This window comes from Barbus barbus, assembly GCF_936440315.1.
Source record: "Barbus barbus genome assembly, chromosome: 30".
NCBI lineage: Eukaryota > Metazoa > Chordata > Actinopteri > Cypriniformes > Cyprinidae > Barbus > Barbus barbus.
The window spans coordinates 20,464,684-20,485,692 of record NC_136758.1 but is presented as its reverse complement, the minus strand read 5'-3'; the positions used below and the strand labels follow the sequence as shown (position 1 = coordinate 20,485,692).

Sequence of the window (21,009 nt, the reverse complement as noted above, 5' to 3'; positions counted from 1 at the left end):
TGAGTTCAAAACCACAAAAACAACAGAATGGGAGAACGAATGACAGAATAAGCTAAGAAAACAAAAGGAGAACAGTCAGTCCTGTGTAAAATCCCAAGCCAAATGAAGATTTATGGCACAGAAATTTCAACTTAAAATTATAAACTGTAGAGTGAAAGATTAATGATTTTGGATCTGAAAGCTTTTGTCTTTTTTAGGCCACATAACACATCTGCTTTGTCTTGCCTTGATGTGCTGTCAAAACTTGTTTATAAAACCATTTTGTATTTGGAAAGACACTCGAGAAAAACCTTCAGGCGGACCTCAATAAAGCCACAGTGAAAATTTCCAAAATGTTCCAGAAACCAAGCCCACACATTTTTTGATCAAACCAATATAAATATGTATAAAATTATCATCTGCCTCAAACCCATGGGTTTATTGAAGTATTATATGTATTTACAAAGATGTTTCACTGAAAACTGAGTATGTTAAATACAGCAGTCAAGAGGGACGGGGTTAAACCAGGGATGCAAACTTGAAAGCTGCAGTTCAGGGAGCAAGTGAGGCAGAGAAACTGAGGAGAGAGAGAAAGAGAGACAATATGTTTTCAGGACTGCTTGATTAACAGTGGGCTTCTGGGGGAGGTATCAGAGAGTGCTAGACCAAAAGAGAGGGAGGGAAGGAGAGAAAGAGAGAGAGAGAGAGAGGTGTAGATGAAACTTTCTGTAACTTGTGTGCAACTGATGATTTTCCTTCTGCTCTCTTCACACTCACACACTTCTCTTTGGAGAGCCACTGGGATGTGACATTAAATCAGAGAGGAGATGATTCAAAAACTTACCAGGAAGGACTCAGTGAAACAGAATGCGAGCTGAATGCCACATAAATGAGTGAAACTGGGGAACTATGAGCCATAAAGCGTAACTGCTTCAGTTTGGCCTCTGCAGAGCTAGACTCAAACAGGGAAGGCTGGTGGAGACGCACACGGCACAATCTTCAGGAGAGCTTTGAGACTTCTGATGGATATCCACGCTGCTTCTCTACATCTGGAGCTCTGAGCCTTGGCCGATCTGTGACCTACTGCTTGACCTTTGACCTCTGAGTGACCTCTCAAGGAATCGCAGCAATAAAACGTGATTCAGAACTCCAGATATACAGGTACATTCTAAAAAGAAGATTCTTTCATGAATTCATTAATTCTATTAGAATCTAGTATATACACTTTTTAAAATAAAGGTTCCAAAAGGGAGTTTTTGCAGCAATGACACTTTTAGTTCACCAGAGGACCTTTCAGTGAACAGTTCATTAAAAAAGACAAAGAACATTTTAATAATCTGAAGAACTGTTTTCCATTATAAGAACATTTTATGCAATGGAAAGGTTCCATAGATGCCAATGAAGAACCTTTATTTTTAAGAGTGCGAAGAAACTTTTTATGCTGGAATGGTTCTTTAGTTCTTCATAGAAAAACAGGATTCTATTTAGGTTCCGCTGCTTTAACAAGCCAAAGAACCCTGGTGCTTTTTAGAACCATTTCTATATCTAAATCCTTATGTTAGTGTTTTGTAAGTAGTTCTTTATTATCTAACCATGATGTAATTAAACCGATACAGTTTATCATAGAGAACTGCTATTGAGAGCAAGGGTGTCTGACCGTGACTGTTTGATGATGGGGACATGTGCATGAGAGAACGTGTGAGATTGTGTGACAGTATTGGCTTCAGTCCTGCTCAAGCGTGTGTGTTTGCGAAAGAAATACATGATTGGCATAATAAAGAAGTGCATGGAAACGGATCAGCCGTAACTCAGTTCAAAGTGGTGACTGCCCCTCAGAGCGCATTAAACTGAGCGGATTTGAGCCTGACAGCCTTTGAGTTTCCCAGTGACCTTCTAATTCCCCACCACTCCTTCATTAACCAGTACTATTGAGAATGATGGCAATGTGCGTGCCTATGATTGAGGGCTAGAATATAGTTATAATTATGATTAGGGTAGGGTTTGGTTAGGGTTAATGTTATGGAAGGTTTATGCTGTTATAATAAGATTAGGTTAGGATTCATTTGTTGTAACTGTAATTATCCTACATTAACAACAGTAGATGTGAAATACTTTTGAGAAAGATAGACTTGACTGTGTGTTGTGTGTGTATTTGATGGAGTTAAAGTCAGGCTCAAAGCATTATGTGACGACAGCCATCAGATAATTCAGTTACTGATATGGTTGAACTGTTCAACCACACTTCAAACCTCGGCTATGTATTGTAACACGAGTCTGACCCAACAGTCCCAAACCACAGATATTCTACTCTCTCTGATACAGATACCCATATACCACATGGTGACAAATCACACCATGGAAACACTTCATACTGTAATCTAGATTCATCTGGAGATTGCAAACATCTCTACAACCTTAGTTATCCTAAATTAACTTTGGCTTTTTGTTGATGGCCACTTGTCTTTAGATTCAAAGGGTAACGTTCATGTTCTTGTGTTCAGCGCTCCATATTTTCATGGTAGAACATCCTAGTTGTTGTGGTGTGAAATAACAAAGACCTTGGACAAGAAAAATTAACTGTTCATTTTTTCTTTCTTTTTGGAGTGACTATATATAGATGTTTTAAAAACAACTGGAAGTGGAAATAATATTAGAAGCCACTTTTGACAGCTTGTCATGTGGTGGAGTTTAATTCATGCTGCCATTTCTAGGTGTTTACTCAGGAATGCACCTGGCAACTGGTGGGTGAAACCTCTCATTATCATAATCTATCCAATATTTTCTATATAGAGATATGTGCCCACTGGTCACTAAAATTGCCATCTTTACATTAAAAATACACTTAAAATTGCACACATTTGTACAGTATGTTCAAATGAAATTGTTCGAATTAGACTATGTCTAAGGAAAAAAAATCTGAGCATTAATAGGTAGACTGGGCTTCAGGGCAGATGTAGTCTTGACATGTTTAAAAAGCATTCAAATGTTTCTTGAAACAGGAATGACACCTTCTGCGATAGTGAGTTTTTGTGTGATAATAGCATGGCATCTGGATTTGAAGAAATACATTTTTCATGTTAGAGCTTTCCATGTTTCAGGACTGTAATGTGCAAAAAGTTTTTTTTAAGTTTCATTAAAATACTTTTTCTAAACCTAGCTTAACATGGAGACAAGTAAAGTAAGCCATGTGTAGGTTAATTCCCCTCAAAAGCGTGAAGATCCAAACATTGTTCCATTTGACCAACCAATAGCAAAAGGGAACATGCTTGAGGAAATTAGTTTGAATGCAGTCAGTAAATTTGTGTGTATGTTGCATAAGTATTCCATAAAGACATTGTCTTGTGGCAGAGGGAGGTACATAATTGCTGTGATGATAACTCCTGTCAAATTCATAATTTAGTGGCGCCAGTTAGTGTTTATGCGTGCAATGATGTTTGTGTGTTTTAATGTGTGTATGGGTGTGAGATAGAGAGAGAGCTTCAGGGTTTGACATGTGGCTTTGTGTGACTGTTGTTTTGGGTTGGAGATGTTGTGGAAGTGTGAGGGAAGGCTCGTTGTGGGTTTTGACAGTGGTCGGTCAAATGCTGGTATCACTGGCTGTGCATGCTGGCTTCTGCGCAATGAGAGATGCTGGTACTTGTGGTTTGGTTGTTTTACGCTACACTGATTTTCTTACATCAGTCATTCCGCTCAAACTGTTTGTAGCAGCTGTGTTCTGTGGGAACAAGATTTGCAAGAAAGTTTTTTTGGGGAGAAACACAAAGCAAAATTACTGCTTACTGTATCATACCAAATCATATTATTCATTTATTTTTGTTCATTTTTTTCTTTGTCATGTGCATTGTGGACATTTAATTCCATGAGTAAGGCTGATGATCCACAGGGCAACTTTTTGAGCTATGTTTCTGGGCAACAAGGGGAGACACAGGGCCCATGACTGATCTAAAGTATCCAGATAGAAATTTGTTACCCATTCTCAGTGGGAAAGTGCCCAAGCAACATTGCTCAAAAAAAGTTGCCCGGCAAAATTGCTCAAAAAGTGTCCCCGTGTATCATCAGACTAACAGTGCCATGTTAAATACTGCCAGGATTGTTCAAAGTGTAACAGTATGGACTGGGCCAGGGTCTAGAAACAATCCTGCTTCTAGAGGGCCAATGTCCTGCAGAGTTAGGTCCAAACCAGCTCCAGCACACTTGCCTAGACATTTCTAGCGAGTCTGAAGACCTTTATTAGATGGTTCAAATGTGCTTAATTAGGAATGGAACTAAACTCTGCTGGACAGTAGCCATCCAGGAACAGGTTTGGACACCCCTGACTAGACCATTTGGTGGCATTGTAGCTTGTTGGACTGTCCCCTCAGGGAGGGTCCTAGAATATCCCAGGTTTGATTCCTATCTGAGCCTTTCTTTGTGGTGTTTGCACATTCTCCATGATCCAGCTCTCCCATGACTCCACATAAGATTTGGAGAATGGATGGATGAATAGCTAGGCCATTTACAACATACTGTAAAAAAGTTATTCTAACACAATATTGGTTTATTATATTTTTTCTGGCATCTTGTTCATTAATTTGCTTCATGCCACACACACACACAGTTCATTGGTAAATTGTGTTCATTCATTCATAATACATACTAAATACATAATACAACTTGTTTATTGAATTAACTGATTGTAAAGTGTTGCCACATAATTCTAGGTGAAGAAAATGAACTGCATATTTATTTAATATAATCATAATAATTTATTAATGATGCAGTGTATGCTGGGGAATCCCATAACATTACTGTAGTTAAAAAAAACAGTGCTATATCACTGTGAAGTCACAGTATACATTTCAATTACAATAAAGTGTAAAAATACTATAAAACTTCAGTAAAAGGTCCAGTAACTGCAGTCAAGTATGCGCTGTAAATTCACACTATTTGTTACAGTGTGGATGATCTGTCCTTGACTTTCTCACATACACAGACAGATGGGAGCGAGATAGAAGGTTTTGTGTTTATTTTCTTGATTATGTTCCAACTAGACTCTGTCATTATCTCCAAACCACAATTTTTCTCATGGGAGATTTATAGCCCCCCTGTCTGTGTAGCTGAACTGAAGAATCATCACTAAAAAGATTTGACTTAATAACAGTTTGTTCATGAAGCAGAGCTCTTGAACTCTTGTGAATACACAAATATTTTCAGTGAAAAACACATTAAGGCTGATGATACACGGGGCAACTTTAGTTAATGTTGCAGATAGAAATCCAGATAAAAATGTGTTACCCAGTTTCAGTGGGAAAGTGCCCACATTGCTCAAAAAAAGTTGCCCGGCAAAATTGCTCAAAAAATTGCCCGATGTATCATCAGCCTAAAGTTCAATTTGTTTCTCTCACAAAGCTATATTATGGCTTCAGAAGATTTTGAATGTGGTTCTTTGAATAATTTTTTCAAGACCGAAAGCTTCAGTCCAGAAATAATAGATCTGCTGCTGCTGCTGTGTCAGGGCAAGTACTGAGACTTGCTACAGCCAATACATCCACAATATGCTGCTGTAAGCATGCAAGAAATACTGCTGCTGCAAATATAACATACATAAATAACCCCCTACAGCACACACGAATCACCTCGTAGCAGATCTATGCAGGTGGAGCTCGGGAAGGTGGAGGGTTTCTGAAGCCCACTGCGAAACTGCTACAACAAGCACTAGTCATATTATTTGAATGTTGAGCAGAGAGCTCATTGGCTAGCAATACAGGAGAGAACCAATCAGCTGTGCCAATGTTGTCATTAGGTCTGATTGAGTTAGACCTACCGGACTGTGCCATCCGGAGTTTCATGCCAGAACTCTGTGTATGTTTAAACGTTAACCTGACAGATCAAGATTGTGTTATGTCTGTTCATGTATGTTCTTTTAGAGAAAGTTTCACATTTCCTTGACTTGAATGTTGCTCAACGTTTCTTTTCATGTGAAAAAGAATGTAATAGTTCTTTATGTAACTTTCTGATGTTGTTTAGCTCCAGGTGAGCTCTTCTGGTTGGTCTGTCCAGAAAAACATAAAAATCCTTTTAAAAAGCCTCTGGGACATAAAAACAAACTAAAGACTATGTCTTTTAAATAGATGAAATACAACTGTGCCTTATTTCCAATCTACCAAGCACACATGATGAAAGAGGTTGTTGGCAATGAGAGGAGAGTGAACATGAATGAAACAGACAATGCCAGTGGTTGTAGAGTATCACAAATGTCAGAGGTTATCAGAGGGTTATCTAAAACAAAACTGACAGAGGGCGCCATGATAAACAAGATTAAGAGTTCAGACCAAAGACAGGGTTTAACTTTATCAGCATTACATAAGAACTGCTGCCTTTTAAGAATAGACCAAGTGCTGTAAAACTGCAGTCGTCAGTCTATTCATCTACAACTGCCGCAAAGTACCAAGTTATCACCATGGTTGTATAGATATGTCATGGTACATACAGTATCCACAGTTTATCATGTTAACACCTCTTAATAATCATTTGTGGTACCTTGGAGCTTGTAATATTTGATAGCATCATGTTTTGTAAGGGTGACTTACAAGTAAGACCCAGAACCGTTTTTACTCACAATGTCCATGTTTAAGAATGACGCTCCGTAAAATGTGCTTTCATGCCTGATTCCCGTGGGGATGACACATATGAGCAGATTCTTTTTAGTGAAACAAAAACATAGCACGAATAGTGTCGCGAACGAATGAATTTTATGAGTGGGTTCTTTTTTAGTGATTAAAAAACATACAGCGTGAACAGTGTAGTGTGACTCCAGTACGAATTAACTAATCTTTTTGTTTTTGAAGAACTTGCTAACAACATTACAAACATTAAAGGTGTTAACACAAAATTAAAACATTCACACGACACCAAAATACGGCATAATATTTTTCACAACCTTAAGAGACTTCATTAAAAGTAGAATGAATCTTAATTGTCGGTTCTTTTTAATGAGAGATCAGAGCGGCTCTCTGTGAGACGTCGTTGAATCTGGCCAGTGGACTTCCATTTCCCAGGACGCTTAGCGACTGGCTCTTATGTAGTCCTTCATTTTGGTTAGTTATGTTACTAAATGCGTGTTTAGAACAAAATAGGCCTGAATAAAAATAGATGTGTGTTTCTGTGTTATATTTTGTTATGTTGGTTTTATTTTATGGGGGTTGGGGGGGAGGGGGGGTGTTGGCTATCATGGTGGTGAATAATGGCGTTTTGGAGGGGGGTTACTACACTGCAGATCATTTCTTTCCTTCCTTTATTTCTGGTTTTGTTGGTTACTAGTTTTTTGTTTGAGTTTCATGTGGTGAGTGAATCAAAATTAGGCCTATGCAAATTGCCTAACACTATTCTTTCTTTCTTTTTGAATAGTAGTAAAAATGTTGGTTACTATTTTTTGTTTCATGTGGTAAGGCAATCAAAATTATGCAAATTAACCATTCTTGTCTGATTTTCTCTTGTCTGAGTAAAAGCTGACTAGGTGAATAAAAGACAGAGTTTACAAACTGGACATAGTTCATAGTATAATGACCAAAATCCTTTGACAATGTATACATTTGAATCCCTAACAGAAGCACTAAAGTTTCTCCCTATTTTGAATCTTTTCTCAGGATGTTCTGGAAGCTGGCAATACCTGCCATTTTGGCATGGACCCTTTTTGTATCGACAGAGACCAAGAAGCCACAGCCCCAGGGTTCCATCCCCTCCCCTTACAAGCTTAAAGGCAATGATTTGTCATCACCATCCCACACACTAGCATCTCTGCCCCAGCACACATCATCACAACGACAGAAAAGCAAACACGACATGCTGTCGTCGAGTCGCGAGGCCCTGGTGGTCACCGAGAGGAAGTACCTGAAGAGCGACTGGTGCAAAACACAGCCGTTACGTCAAACAGTGAGCCTGGAGGGGTGCCTGAGCCGAACCGTCATCAACAGGTTCTGCTATGGCCAGTGTAACTCCTTCTACATCCCCCGCCACCTGATGTCTCAAACCTCGCATCGAAGTCGAAAAACAGCATCCACGCCAGACCACAACACTTCGTTCCAGTCCTGTGCTTTCTGTCGGCCCAGCCGAATAACCACGGTCACCGTACGGCTTCACTGTCCTGGGCTCCAGCCGCCGTATCGACAACAGAAAGTGCAGCGAATCAAGCAGTGCAAATGTGTGTCTGTTAACGTCAATGCCGCATACTGAGAAGGCACACAAATGAAATAATGCCTAAAAATCCTTTTGGAAAACCTGGGGCCACCCAACAATATATGTGTGAAACCTGCCAAAGACAACAGCTAATCAGAAGACTGGCCACCTTCATTATGTCTGGACTGTACCACAGTATGCTACCCGGGAATGCTTAATAGCTGCCGAGCAGCGATGGAACACAAAGCTGGATTTTTCTTCTTTTTTGACAAATATATTGAAGCTGAGAGTACAATTACATACAAAACTGAAACAGTAAATAACACTCATGTGTTTTAAATGAACAGTGTTTGATCTTTGACCTCTTGAAAGCTTTTCTTTAGCAAAACATGGAGCGTCTGTATTCCAGCGATCTCCTGCTTTACCTCAGCAATGCTGATTCTCTATAGAGTGCAACAGTCAGGGTTCCGGAAGTAAAAATCCCATGCTTTTTCTCCATTGGGGAATTGATTTAACTCATTTTAATTGATAACTTGCAAACCTTAAGAGACAGACCTGATGTTGTTAACAGATGGTATCTGGCCCTGTTGAAGCCATAACCCTGTATGAGCTTAACTAATTTTTGTAAATAATTATGTTAAATGTTTGATTTTCTGATGAAAAACTACATTACCCATCATTCTGCAAAAAAACATTCAGAAAAGAGCTGGCCACTGCGAATTGTATATTTTTATTGTAAATTGTATATTTTACAATATATATATATATATATATATATATATATATATATATATAATTTCTATATATAATCAGCATCTTTAAATCAGTAGTTTTATATTTATACATAGTTTTAATTTTGATTAGCTCATTGGGATTGTAGTTCTTTTTCTCATTAAAAATTAAGTGCACAGTCTAGCTTTGCCTTTTCAAATGTTTTTTTTTTTTTTTTTTCATTTTCATTTTGTAATGTTGTGATTCAACTCTTTAACAAAAATGTTTTAAAAATTCCTCAATGAAAAATGTGGAGAAATACTTTCGGAATCAAGGCTGCTGAAATATTGGGAGAGTACTGTTGCACTCTATTACTCTTGATACTTGAGAACAGTGGAAGCGGTCTGACCACCATCTATCTTCACCATCTTGTCTTACCTACCCAGCCGTTGTATATATCAGCGCTAATGAAGGACAGGAGAAGACATGAAAGGATGCTGGGTGACTGTGGACCTTATCGACAGGAAATTAGAGGGGGGTAATGGTATATTTTGTCTAAGGACAGGCTGTCAGTTGGGTATAAACTATATTTTGACTTGGTGCCATAAGCTTAAAAACCATAGCTTTGCTGCATCCTATGGAAATGATGCCGTTGGTTTCAGTTCATCAGGTCTAGGCTGACTTTGATCAAGCCCGTAGAGAGTTTGAGCCTTACCATTGTTATGATGAGTCACGTGCACAACATAAACTGAGATTCATAATGGTTAAATCTTTACCTTAAAGTCTAACAGACACGTTTGCATTAATGACAATATTTAACAAAATAGCAAAAAATGTGTAGATAAAGGAAATTATATGACAAACCATAGAAAATCTATGAATATATGTAAAATATATAATAAACATGTCTTCTAAAAATAAATCTATTATTTCGCGTTACAATACGACTTTTGCTTTTTTCCCCCGTATTTTCTATGCACCTTTGTAAGTTTCTACAGTTTCTCCGAAAGGAAATGGAAATTATTCATACGGCAGCTGCTTCAGTTCTTCATTTCTTAATGCAACACACACAGAATAGCACAGCAATGATCACGCATGAGCTATAAAGCTGTCAGCTTCTTTAATTGAAAATACATTTAGGTAAATTAAAGGTTATTGAACTACTGACAACAGCTGTACACACAAAATAAAGAATGGTATAAGTCATAAATCATAATATTTGCATATGTTTCTCAACAACTGTTCATTAAACACCTCACAGTTCAGTTGGAACAGAAAAACTCACAACATATCACTCAATTCTGTGTCAATTTCATAGGCTGAAGTACATAAACACGTGTAGAGGAAACTACGGACGCAGAATATGATCAAATTTCCATTTAAATTTTCATGACTTTACACAAGTCACATAGTTAGATATTATATCCAAGATTCACATTTCTTTATGTATTCAGTTTATTCCATTACTGTCATTGGCAGTTCAGAATAAACAAATATTATTTAGAAGCAGATTGTTTAATTAGTCAAACTGTATGAAATCCACTATTTATCTGCTCTAGTTCATTAAATATCGTGGCTTTCACCTACAAATAAGAGTGCTATTTTATGATAATTAAATACACAGGTTACAATAGATCTTTCGGTACTTTCTTGACAGAAGATATGAAAATAAAGGTGCAGATTTTGTCTATACTATTCAATGTATACTAAATATTCCACGTGCTTTTGTAAAATAGTAGCTAGACTGTTTCAATGTATGGCTTTAAAGTGAACCTATGGCATTATGCTTTTTTTATTTTGCATTTATTTAACTGTGTAATATAGCTGTTTGTGCTATATTATGATCTGCAAAATTACAAAGCACAAAGTCCATGCCAAAGGGAATTAATCTCTAACAGAAAACACTTGCCTGAAATGCCTCGTTTGTTGTCCTGCCATTATTTCATGACTTAGCTTCCATGTCACCATTATATACATTTGCATAATGCTCACAGACTGGCTTGTTTTGGCCCACCCTCAAAGAACAATTAGCATGGACTTCCAACAACGACGCCATAGTTGGAGCTGAAAACTGTAAAGTTGCATTTCTGACATGCTATAAGCAGTAGACCAGCAGACCAAGATCAGATTGGGCTTTTTGGAATGGTAGGCTATAAAGAATAGGAAGTAAAAGAGAGAGAGTTTTAGGCAGAGAGTGAAAATAGTGGTGCTACAGCAATGCATGAGAAATGAGAAAAATGTTGTTTTTTAATCAAAATGAGTTAGACTGAAAAAATAAAAAATGAACTTGTAAATGATCATAATATGGGCACTTTAAGCTTTGATTGTCTTCATATGAAACTACAGAAATGACAAAATTCTGACCACGTTCATGTACTAAAATAATGCAAACCTTCTCATGGCAAGTATTCAATATATTGAAGTAACTTTTTAAGTATATTAAATAAAGAAAGAACCGGGCAAACAAGGAGTTTTGTTGGAATCAGTACAGCAGGATTTACATCTTCTGTCCCAGCTTGGCTTTCTGAGTAAGAAGAATGTGAAACACATCATGGTTGCAATTAAAGTTTACACTGTTAGAGTTTGTTATTCATTGCTTGTAATGTGAATCGAGGGATTTTTAAATACTTACTATCCCTGATGCATGTTTAGGTTTTACGTTGTAGGTAGCCTTCTCTTGTGCTTGTCTGAAAGTCTCTTCTGCAGCTTTCAACCTAAACAAATATGCAAATTAAATTCAATGAATTGCAGAGACTGACTTAAGCTAAATGATACTATTGTCTTTTAGAGCCACTTTACAACTTTATAGAAATAAAGGCGACTTGCAGTGAAGACAATCAGACATACAAAATAGCAACAGAGGAATAATGTTCCTCACCGCTCCTGCAGTAGGCATTTATTCTCTCTCTTCCAGAGCTCCTTAAAATCTGACGAAAACTCGTGCCACACTGTGAAGAATGTGTTTGGTGAAACCTCCTTCTCTCCCGCCTTAGGCTTGACTGAGAAAAACACGCTCAGCTCCAGAAAACTGGAAAGCATTCAAAGAAAAGCATGACACTATGAACAAAATATTACAAAATAAGATTAGAAGGTTTACACTGAGGAATTGTGAAATTGATCGGCTTATTTAAAGCATGTGAAATGTGAAATTTTAGCTTATAAAAATAATGCTCTTACATAAAGAACGACAAGTGTAATTTCTTTTCGCCCACAGCAATCGTAAGATAGTACTTGGAAGAAATGGAAACATTCAGACAATGAACACAAAGAACTTTAGAATTAACTGATGTGTCATATTTGCTCTTTTTTCCACTCCAAGAGCCAAGGTTTTGAAAAACAGCACTTTTTAAAGAAGACAGTCTACAAACTGTCAATCAATCTCAGCGAACTGCACTATTAGTAATCCACAAGTGAGGGAAAAATCACACGGAAATAGAGAGATAGAGAGGTGGATGCTAATGCACAAACAGACACACACACACACTCACTAACTCAGAGGAGTCATAACCAATATGACACAATAAGTGAACAAGAGACTTGGCACGGTTAACACAGTAAGACAACTTACATCCTCTGCGCATCATCGAGTTGTTTTTCCTGGAGCTCCAGCTCTGCTTTGGCTGTGGGAATAAAATAGGCCATTGTAAATGTGACACAGACTTTTTTACTTTTAAAATATGTTTTTGTTTTGCTGGTCACTGAATGACACGGGTTATCAGGAAAAGGTTATCAGAGATTTGTTCCAGTTTTAAACACACAGACTCCCATTTCAGTCAAAGTGAGAGGTGTGAAATTGTGCATACATGTCTGTGTAAGTCCTTGCAGGTTATGATCTTCATGACAAACATAAAGCCTCGGAAATCTGATTACATGTAAGCCAGTTGTAATCCGCTGACATAAAATATCAAGGAGCAAATCATTGTAAAATCATATTTGCAAATAGTCTCAGCATGAACATTTGACAGCAGATGGAGAAGCAGGTCTCTGAAGTCATTACTGCGGTAATGTCAATGTCACTTCATTTACTCCTGCTTGGAAAGTCTCCTGTGATCCACTAATAAATTGAATGACGAGCCCAGTGTTCGTACACATTTTTATTCCACTCACCACTACAATTCTGTGCAACCAGAGAATCCCCAAAACACAGATCACTTCAGTTCACACCTCATGGACCCAACATTTTAAACTGACTTGTTGCTCGAAGCATTTGTGCTTCAAAAAAATCATTCAACTTTTTTTATCGGTAGTGGTGATAGCTGAGGCACTCATAACTATTACTATTATTTATATATTGTACCTGTTACCATGGTAAATGGATTATCACATTGCTTCTCAGTGCCCAGGGCAGCGGAAATAGGACAGCATTAAAAAAATAGTATGAGAAGACGGAGCGTAGACCAAACAGCACATATACACGCCTGTCTCACTCAGTTTTTCTTCCTCTCTTCCTTTCTGTAGTTAATTTCATGCTCTGAAAAATAAACAGTAGTGGTTGAATCGCTGGAGCCAGAGACTGTTACTCTCCTGGAGTTTCAAAATCATACAAATAACAAAAAATAAGACCATTTCCTTTTTTTCCGTTCCCCGTTCTGTCTGTTTCTCTAACTGGAGGCAGTGTGGAGGGTTGAAGGGGGTCTTTCCGTGGTCATGTCACCCATCTGAGAGCTCAGTGAAGGAGACCCATGAGTCTCCAGATCAAAGGGGTAGAGATGAGGAGAGGGCCTTTCAGCGAGGACCCCACCCTGCCGCCAGAGCACATGTGGGTTTTGTTACGAGGACCAATTTGAATACAAAGAAAGAGAGACGGCAACGCATTTAGCTTTTGCTAAAGCTGTAGTGAAGCAGAGAATGAAAAATAGAAAGACGTTCCAGCTCCAAGTTGAGCGATGGAAAAAGAGGTTACGCTATGGCAATTGAAGATGATTGGAGTGTGAAAGACAAAAAGAAGCCAATGAATTGTTGACGAGAATAAAGTGCTGACAGAAACAGTCTTCAGTGCTACAGACAGATCAGGCAGGGTGACTCAGACAAACATAGAGGAAATAAACAAGAGAACAGAAACCATATCAAACAGAGATGGATTGAAGCAGAGATGCAGAATAGAGTAGGCAAATAAACAAGAAGGAGAGCAACTATAATAAAACACAATCGCCGGATCATTTGGCTCGCCTTCATCAGAGAAACAAAATACTGAAAAGGGTTGAATTAGCGAGTAAAGCATCGGGGTGGAACATGGATGAAATTAGTGAGAATAATGAAATTAAGGACTCTCACTTTTCATGTCACTGGCTTTACATTAATAATTTTGGAGCTATCGGGTCTGGGTCAGGTCAGATGTATTTCCCAGAATTCTTTTTGGCTCCCAGAGGCCGTCACAGAGCCTCTGTCACATTTATTTCTCAGCACCTCGTCTCTCCTCTCACACAGGGTCACTGTACATCCATCCCAGCATTATTCAGACTTTAATATTTTCCCAAGGTGACATCTTTAAAAGAACATTTGCATGGCTCCTCTGTAATATGTATTTGGACGAGGGAGTGATGTGATTATATTCATATAGGCAATGACACATAATAGGGCATATCTGCAGTATATATCGTGATATTAAAAAGTACAGGCATTTTCATCAGATGACTTGAATAGCTATATTTAAAAAAGTCATTTTAGAATGATTTTGTTGGGAAGTGCATTTGCAAAGAAAATTAAAATTTAAAAAGCTAAACAAAAATTAATTTTTACTTTGATGTCTTGTTTTTGTTGAGTGTGAACCACCCTGAATGAACAATTGAAGAACAATTTTGGAAAAACTTGACAACTTTGAGTGTTTACATTTGGGTTTACTTGTTACAAGAACCAACTCAAACCTTTTTCAGTAACCATAAAGTGAATCGTTTTTTAAGAAACTCTCCTTCCACTTGAGTTTTGATAGGTTACATTCCCAGTGTTTTTAATAACTGACTATGAAATAACAATGTTATTTTAATTTAGATTTTTATTAAATATAATTTATTTTATTATTTTTTTTATTTTAAAATAAGAAATGTATTGGGAAAATACTACTGTATGTAATATAAAAAATTAGCATTTAAAAACAATAAAAATATTTGTTTATATTGTACAACTGTAAAGAAAAAAAAAACATTTGTTGAAGGAAGTATATATATATATATATCGAAGATGCTTTGAGATGTGTATATATATATATATATATATATATATACACATCTCAAAGCATCTTCGATTCATAGTAAAAAACACCCTGAGATGCCAAAAAAAAACTGTATCATGAACCGCCTTTGGAATGCACTCCAGAAAATGCTGTCTTTGGAATTCACTCCAATAATAAATTTCTTATGGCTAATATTACTTTGGTTTCCGGAAGGAAAATTCCTTCCGGAGTAGCAATAAAATCAGAAACTAACAAGGTCCCCATGTAAAACAATAACCGTCTGAACAGGGCTTATATTTGCAATGTTTTTTTTTTACCTCTAGTGAGAAATTCTTCCATTTTGTCCTTAAAGGGCTGCAGGTGCTCCTCAGACGAGACATTGCACACCTTTTCTGTTTCTGTTGAGCAGGCTGTAAAATAAAGTAGAGAGCAGGAACACAGATATGAGAAAGAAACAAACAAAATGATTAATGGAACTGAAGAACAGTTTATTTTAAGCAGTGAAAACATCTTATGTCAACCTATATAACTACTATCCACATAAATAACCTTCAAAAGACACATTGTAGGGATTCTTGGGGAAGTCAGCCAGATATCTTAAAAAGACTAGCACGGTGATGGCCCCACCATATGGCTAAACTTCTTTTAACCAGTCTTCACCGATCAGACTGTCAGGACCAGCACTAGCATTTCAACTAGCATGGACTTTTATTAACAGGTTAGCATGTTACAGTACATTCCTCCTGCTTCCACTTCCAACACTTCATAGGTGTATCACTACAAAGAAAAATGTGCAATCTGTGACCTGTTCTAACAGATGCTAATGAATCCCATTTCATGAACCTTTCCTTCACTTCTGTTCGCTGTACACCTGGAGTCTTACAACAGGCGACAGGCTTCACCGTGTCACACTCCATCACTGCAGTCGGTGATGGATCACAGCATGGCAATCAGCGCAATGCAAACACACATGCTAATGTCCCTGCCAGCTGGATCAAGGGCTCTGTGAAAGCGAGGACCTGCCGGGTCACCCGCATAACTTTGTGTCCCTTCCAGCTGTCAGTGTCGCACATCTGCTTTAGCGCTTAGCTTAGCTTGCTAATGTAGTGATGATCAATTTATCGTATGAGCCTGGCGTAAGAGAGAAGCCATGCTTATTGGGCCACGGGGAGATTTTAGGGATGTGAACAGTTGAGAATTTCAGAGAAACACAGAACATTGCCAGAGAAGAAATATTTGCCTGCGTTAAACAAACTTAGGCTTGATCTGTTCAGCAGGTGTACGCCAAAACGATTTAGCTAAGTGTACAAGCTCTGGAAAAGTACATTTACAATTTATCAACCACATGTATAGTGGGCCTAACTAATAAGCTTTTGAAAGATTAACAATGCAAATCGCCAGCAAGGGATTTGAGCGAAGGCATGCAAAAATATGGCTAACAGCAGGGGCGAACGTAATAGGCTGTATAACAATGCATCAAACCGACCATACTTCAATCGAAATTTCCATGAGCCAAATGCAAATCCATCTGATATGTTTGACTGCTTCGAGTGGAACTAAAAAGGCTTGGACGTTATTATTTGAGTGTGGCAGACAATCTCACTCTGGATAAGTTATTGATTGTAAATGTGTTTTTGATGTAGGGCAGTGTTCTAATTTGACCACATCAACATCCACGAGTGTTTTTTTCAAGGATCTGAACAAGCCAAACACACCGACAGTGGAATGCGAGTATTTCCACATCTGTGTGAGTGTGTGTGTGTTTTTGTGTTGGCAATGAAAATGTTTGCAGGGATTTAAACTCTGCTTTGAGCATGTAATCGGATTCTTACACCTCAGTCACACTCCGTCGTGCACTTAAGCTGGGTCGCACAACCTTTGACTTGCGGCACAAAGCTGAACCAATCTCATTAACCTCCTGAAGACGCTGATAAATTGCTTTACTGGTCAGGGAGCAACATGAGTACTTATAAGGAAGTTTAAGCCTTTTACCTGCCTGCTAGTTTCTTTTTAAAAACATCAGAATATATGGCATTTCCTACTAACAGGGTATAAAAGAGGATCTGAAATTTATTTTATAATTTATTTAAAAAAAAAAATAATTCAAATGGTAAGTAAAAAGATGTGTTAAACCTGGACTAAAATGTGGACTCTCAAAAATATGAATGGATTTATATTATAATCATAAAAAGAATTGGCTGCATTTATTTGATCCAATGCTACATTTATTTGAAAATGACAAAAAGGAAAGGAAGTGACGTGTGGCCAAGTATGGTGACCCATACTTGGAATTTGTGCTCTGCATTTAACCCATCAAAGTGCACACACACACAGCAGTGAGAAGTGAACGAACAAACACACACACACGTTTGTTTTTGTGAAAAGTGGGGACATCCCATAGGCGTAATGGTTTTTATACTGTACAAACTGTATGTGCTATTGCCCTACACCTAAACTTAGCCTTCACATTTCAACTTTCCCAAAAAAATCCTCACTCTGTATGATTTATAAGCGTTTTGAAAAGTGGGGACATGGGTCACCTTCACCTTGTAATACCTGTGTCATACCTGTGTCATTATACAAATGTATGTCCTCATTTGCCGGACCTGAGAAGTACATTAAAATCATACTATACTATAAAAATATGAAAATAACTGTTTTCTATTTTAATATATTTTAAAATGCAAGTTATTTATATGATGGGAAATTTGAATTTTTGGCAGCCATTTTTTCTGTCTTCAGTGTCACATGATCCTTCAGAAATCATTCTAATATGTTGATTGTCAGTTGTGCTGCTTCCAGATTACGTTTAAGAACAGCATTTATAGAATAGTACCGATTTATCTGTCACTTTTGATCAATTTAATGCATCCATGCTCATTAAAAGTATTTTTGTGAACTACAAAAAAAAATAAAAATTCATACTGACCCCAAACTTTTGAACAGTAATGTATACACATAGTACAAGGGCAGTTCACCTGCAGAAACCTGGAGTTAAGTGCTGGCCTGTAAAAACAGGTTAGACCCCTAGGAAAAGTACTGAAATTACCCCTTTTTCTCATTTATTTACATGCTGGGGCCTTTAACAAACCGCATTTGCAGTATTGATCATTGTGGCAGCCAGCTGGGGGCTCAATAAAAACTGCCATTTGAAAATCAATGAGCCTTCTAAAGGAGAGCAATGGGTCATTGGCTCTGGTGTATACAAACTAAACATGTCTGTGTGTTTTTGTAAATGCACACTTGTATGTGAGTTCATGTTTGTGGGTATGTGTGTATGTCCACATGTGTTTGCACGTATGTGATCTCATGTATATGCATGGAAGTGTGTGTAAAGCCTGTGTATTCATTTATTTGCTTTGTGTTTGCGTGTGTCCACATCTCACCATTCAGATCTTTTCGTAGCTTGCGTAGGTCACGTTGAAAATCCTCAAACTTCATCTGCGAAGTCTGAAACAGATCCTGAGGCTCTGGAAGTGGATACGCGCATGTTTCTTTACCTGCATCCTGACACACAAACAACGGAAAATCTAAAGCACAATCATACAAAAAAAAAAAAAAAAAAAAAAACTGTTGTGTTTATGAGATCATAACTGTAGCAATGTTTGATTTGAAAAATAATTGAATGTGAATTACTCAAATAGTTTGGTGTGCAAAGATCATTATGATTCCAAAAACAATGAAAACATCAAACACAACAAATCAATCTCAATAACGCTCCGTCTGTCAGAGATCAGAGCCGCTTGCATGCACACACGCACACACACACACACACACACACACATGCTCTCTCCTTGTTATTTGCCTGAACGTTAGAAGCACTTCAACAACCTGTGGATCATATTTTGTCAATTTGGACACAACCTCGTTCGTAATCACAACATCTGGACCGACTGCTGACGGTATTTACAATACAGTGCTTTTAATCTACGTCCAAAAAGGGCATCAAGCAATCAAAGGCCTCTGCTCATTCAGAGCGGCCATTTGTCTATATGGTGAAGGGAAAGAAAGGCAAATCAAAGTGATGAAACCAAAAACAAAGGCACTTTTTTGCCTACCATGAAGGGTGATTCTAAGGGACCTGGGGGTTTGTTAGTCAAGCCAGTGAAATAAACAGTTGGTCAAACCTACCTCATCAAAGTGTCGCAGATAGTAAGCAACTATGTAGGACAGGAGGCTCTGAGAATTATCCTGATAGAGCGAGAGGAGGAGGAGACGCGAGATGGAAATAAACACAGGAGAATAATCATTTTTCATGTTTTGGGATTGTATACACTTGTTTAGCTCAAAGCGTTTGTGAATAAGATGCCAGACCTGGTGGCTTGCAAAGGCGCTCGCTCACATGCACATGTGTGCAGACACACAGACCGCATGGGATGTGGATATAGGCTACTGCCTTGGCATAATACTGAATAAACCGCTCATTTTGAGTGATACTGCCATAACGGGTTCTTTATGACCTGGTTAGTGGGGTCAGGAGACCATCAAAGTACTGTATGCAAATTTCCATTAGACTAAGGTTAAACTATTTCAGTGCGGGTCTATGTGGTGGATCTGAATTTTGGCATCATTTACTTAATATCAAGCCATTCAAAACATGTATGACCTTCTTTCTTCTGTGTAAGGCAAAATATTAGTAAATTCATGTATTTTTTACCTGTACAAAAACAACCTGTTACGCTGCTTGCAAACTTGTATTTCTTAAAGGGATAGTTCACCCAAAAATGAATATTCTGTCATTAATTACTGACCCTCACATCGTTCCAAACCCATAAGACCTTCATTCATCTTCGGAACATAAATTAAGATATTTTGATAAAATCCAAGACCTTTCTGACCCTCCATAGACAGCAATGCAACTACCACGTTCCAGGACATCGTTAAAATAGTCCGTGTGACATCAGTGGTTCAACCATAATTTTATGAAGCGAGAAAAATGCAAATGCAAAGAAAACAAAACAAAACAAATTACTTTATTCAACCATTTCTTTTCTTCCTCGTCAGTCAAGCTCTCGGATTTCATCAAAAATATCTTAATTTGTGTTCCGAACGGGTCTGGAACGACACGAGGGTGAGTAATTATTGACAGAATTTTCATTTTTGGGGAAATCATTCTTTTAACATATTATTTTAATTTATTATCATATTCGTAAACACACTGGTTTGGAGTACAAATATTTTTACAGTTTTTGTCATTTATCTAGCAGCTGAACAGAATCTGAACTTCCACTTTGCAAAATGAAAAATAAAAATAAACTCATAGTCAATAGAGTGCAATAATAGGACCCCACTGACTTTCACTGTATGAACACACCAGACAGAAACATTCTTTTGTGTCCCAGAAAGTAAGTCATACAGGTTTGGAATGACATGAGGATAAATAAATGATGACAGAATTTTCATTTTAGTGTAAAAAAAATACCTTTAAACTAGTGATATGGATCTCATTTTTACTCACACTGCTCTTGACATCTTTTAACTTGGGTAGGATGTCTAGGGTAAATCCGTCTGCCTGTCCTCTGCTTCGGTTGGCCCCGTTCATAATGTTCCCAAATGCTAGAACCAAACCTAGAACCAGCTGGACGGATTGACTTGATTGTAGAGCCTTCAAACAGAAGAGGGAGAAGAGGAAGCGATGGAGTGAAACAGATGTTTTCTTCACTGCTTTCTAGCTGAACTATTAACTTGAAATACGACAATGGTGAAGCTGTCAGTGAAATCTGACTAGTGTGCTTCACGTTCTCTCTCACCGTACAGACTCTCAGCAGTGTTTCAAGCTTGCGCTGAACTGATGTAACACATTCTGTGAAGGTGGACTGGAAGAGAATACAGAAAACCCTCTCCGAGAACTGAGGAACCTCTGACAACTGCAGCAGAAACCTAACAGAGAGAGGGAGCAAAATTAATGATGTAAGGAGAATAGAACGACAGACAGACAGACAGACAGACAGACAGACAGACAGACAGAGAGATAGACAGATAGATAGATAGATAGA

At 37.8% G+C, this 21,009-nt stretch overlaps 2 protein-coding genes across 2 annotated transcripts in view; one reads left to right on the top strand and one right to left on the bottom strand.

The window, feature by feature from the left end:
- Nucleotides 1-7,605: 7,605 nt before the first annotated feature.
- LOC306850778 (gremlin-2-like) lies at nucleotides 7,606-8,190 on the top strand (the record flags this gene model as incomplete). The annotated part of the gene is made up of 1 exon (XM_079386637.1): nucleotides 7,606-8,190. One exon carries the CDS (start codon nucleotides 7,606-7,608, stop codon nucleotides 8,188-8,190), a length of 585 nt encoding a protein of 194 aa, XP_079242763.1.
- Nucleotides 8,191-9,946: 1,756 nt separating this feature from the next.
- Nucleotides 9,947-21,009, bottom strand: part of LOC306850445 (uncharacterized protein) — a gene marked incomplete at its 5' end in the record, with an annotated part of 35,576 nt that continues 24,513 nt past the window's right edge. The window contains 9 exons of the mRNA XM_079386100.1: nucleotides 9,947-11,368; nucleotides 11,477-11,558; nucleotides 11,723-11,872; nucleotides 12,413-12,464; nucleotides 15,331-15,423; nucleotides 18,400-18,520; nucleotides 19,145-19,204; nucleotides 20,472-20,618; nucleotides 20,764-20,893. Of these exons, the coding sequence (XP_079242226.1) occupies nucleotides 11,342-11,368; nucleotides 11,477-11,558; nucleotides 11,723-11,872; nucleotides 12,413-12,464; nucleotides 15,331-15,423; nucleotides 18,400-18,520; nucleotides 19,145-19,204; nucleotides 20,472-20,618; nucleotides 20,764-20,893 (862 nt within the window). The 3' untranslated portion in view covers nucleotides 9,947-11,341. The remainder of the gene's footprint in view (nucleotides 11,369-11,476; nucleotides 11,559-11,722; nucleotides 11,873-12,412; nucleotides 12,465-15,330; nucleotides 15,424-18,399; nucleotides 18,521-19,144; nucleotides 19,205-20,471; nucleotides 20,619-20,763; nucleotides 20,894-21,009) is intronic.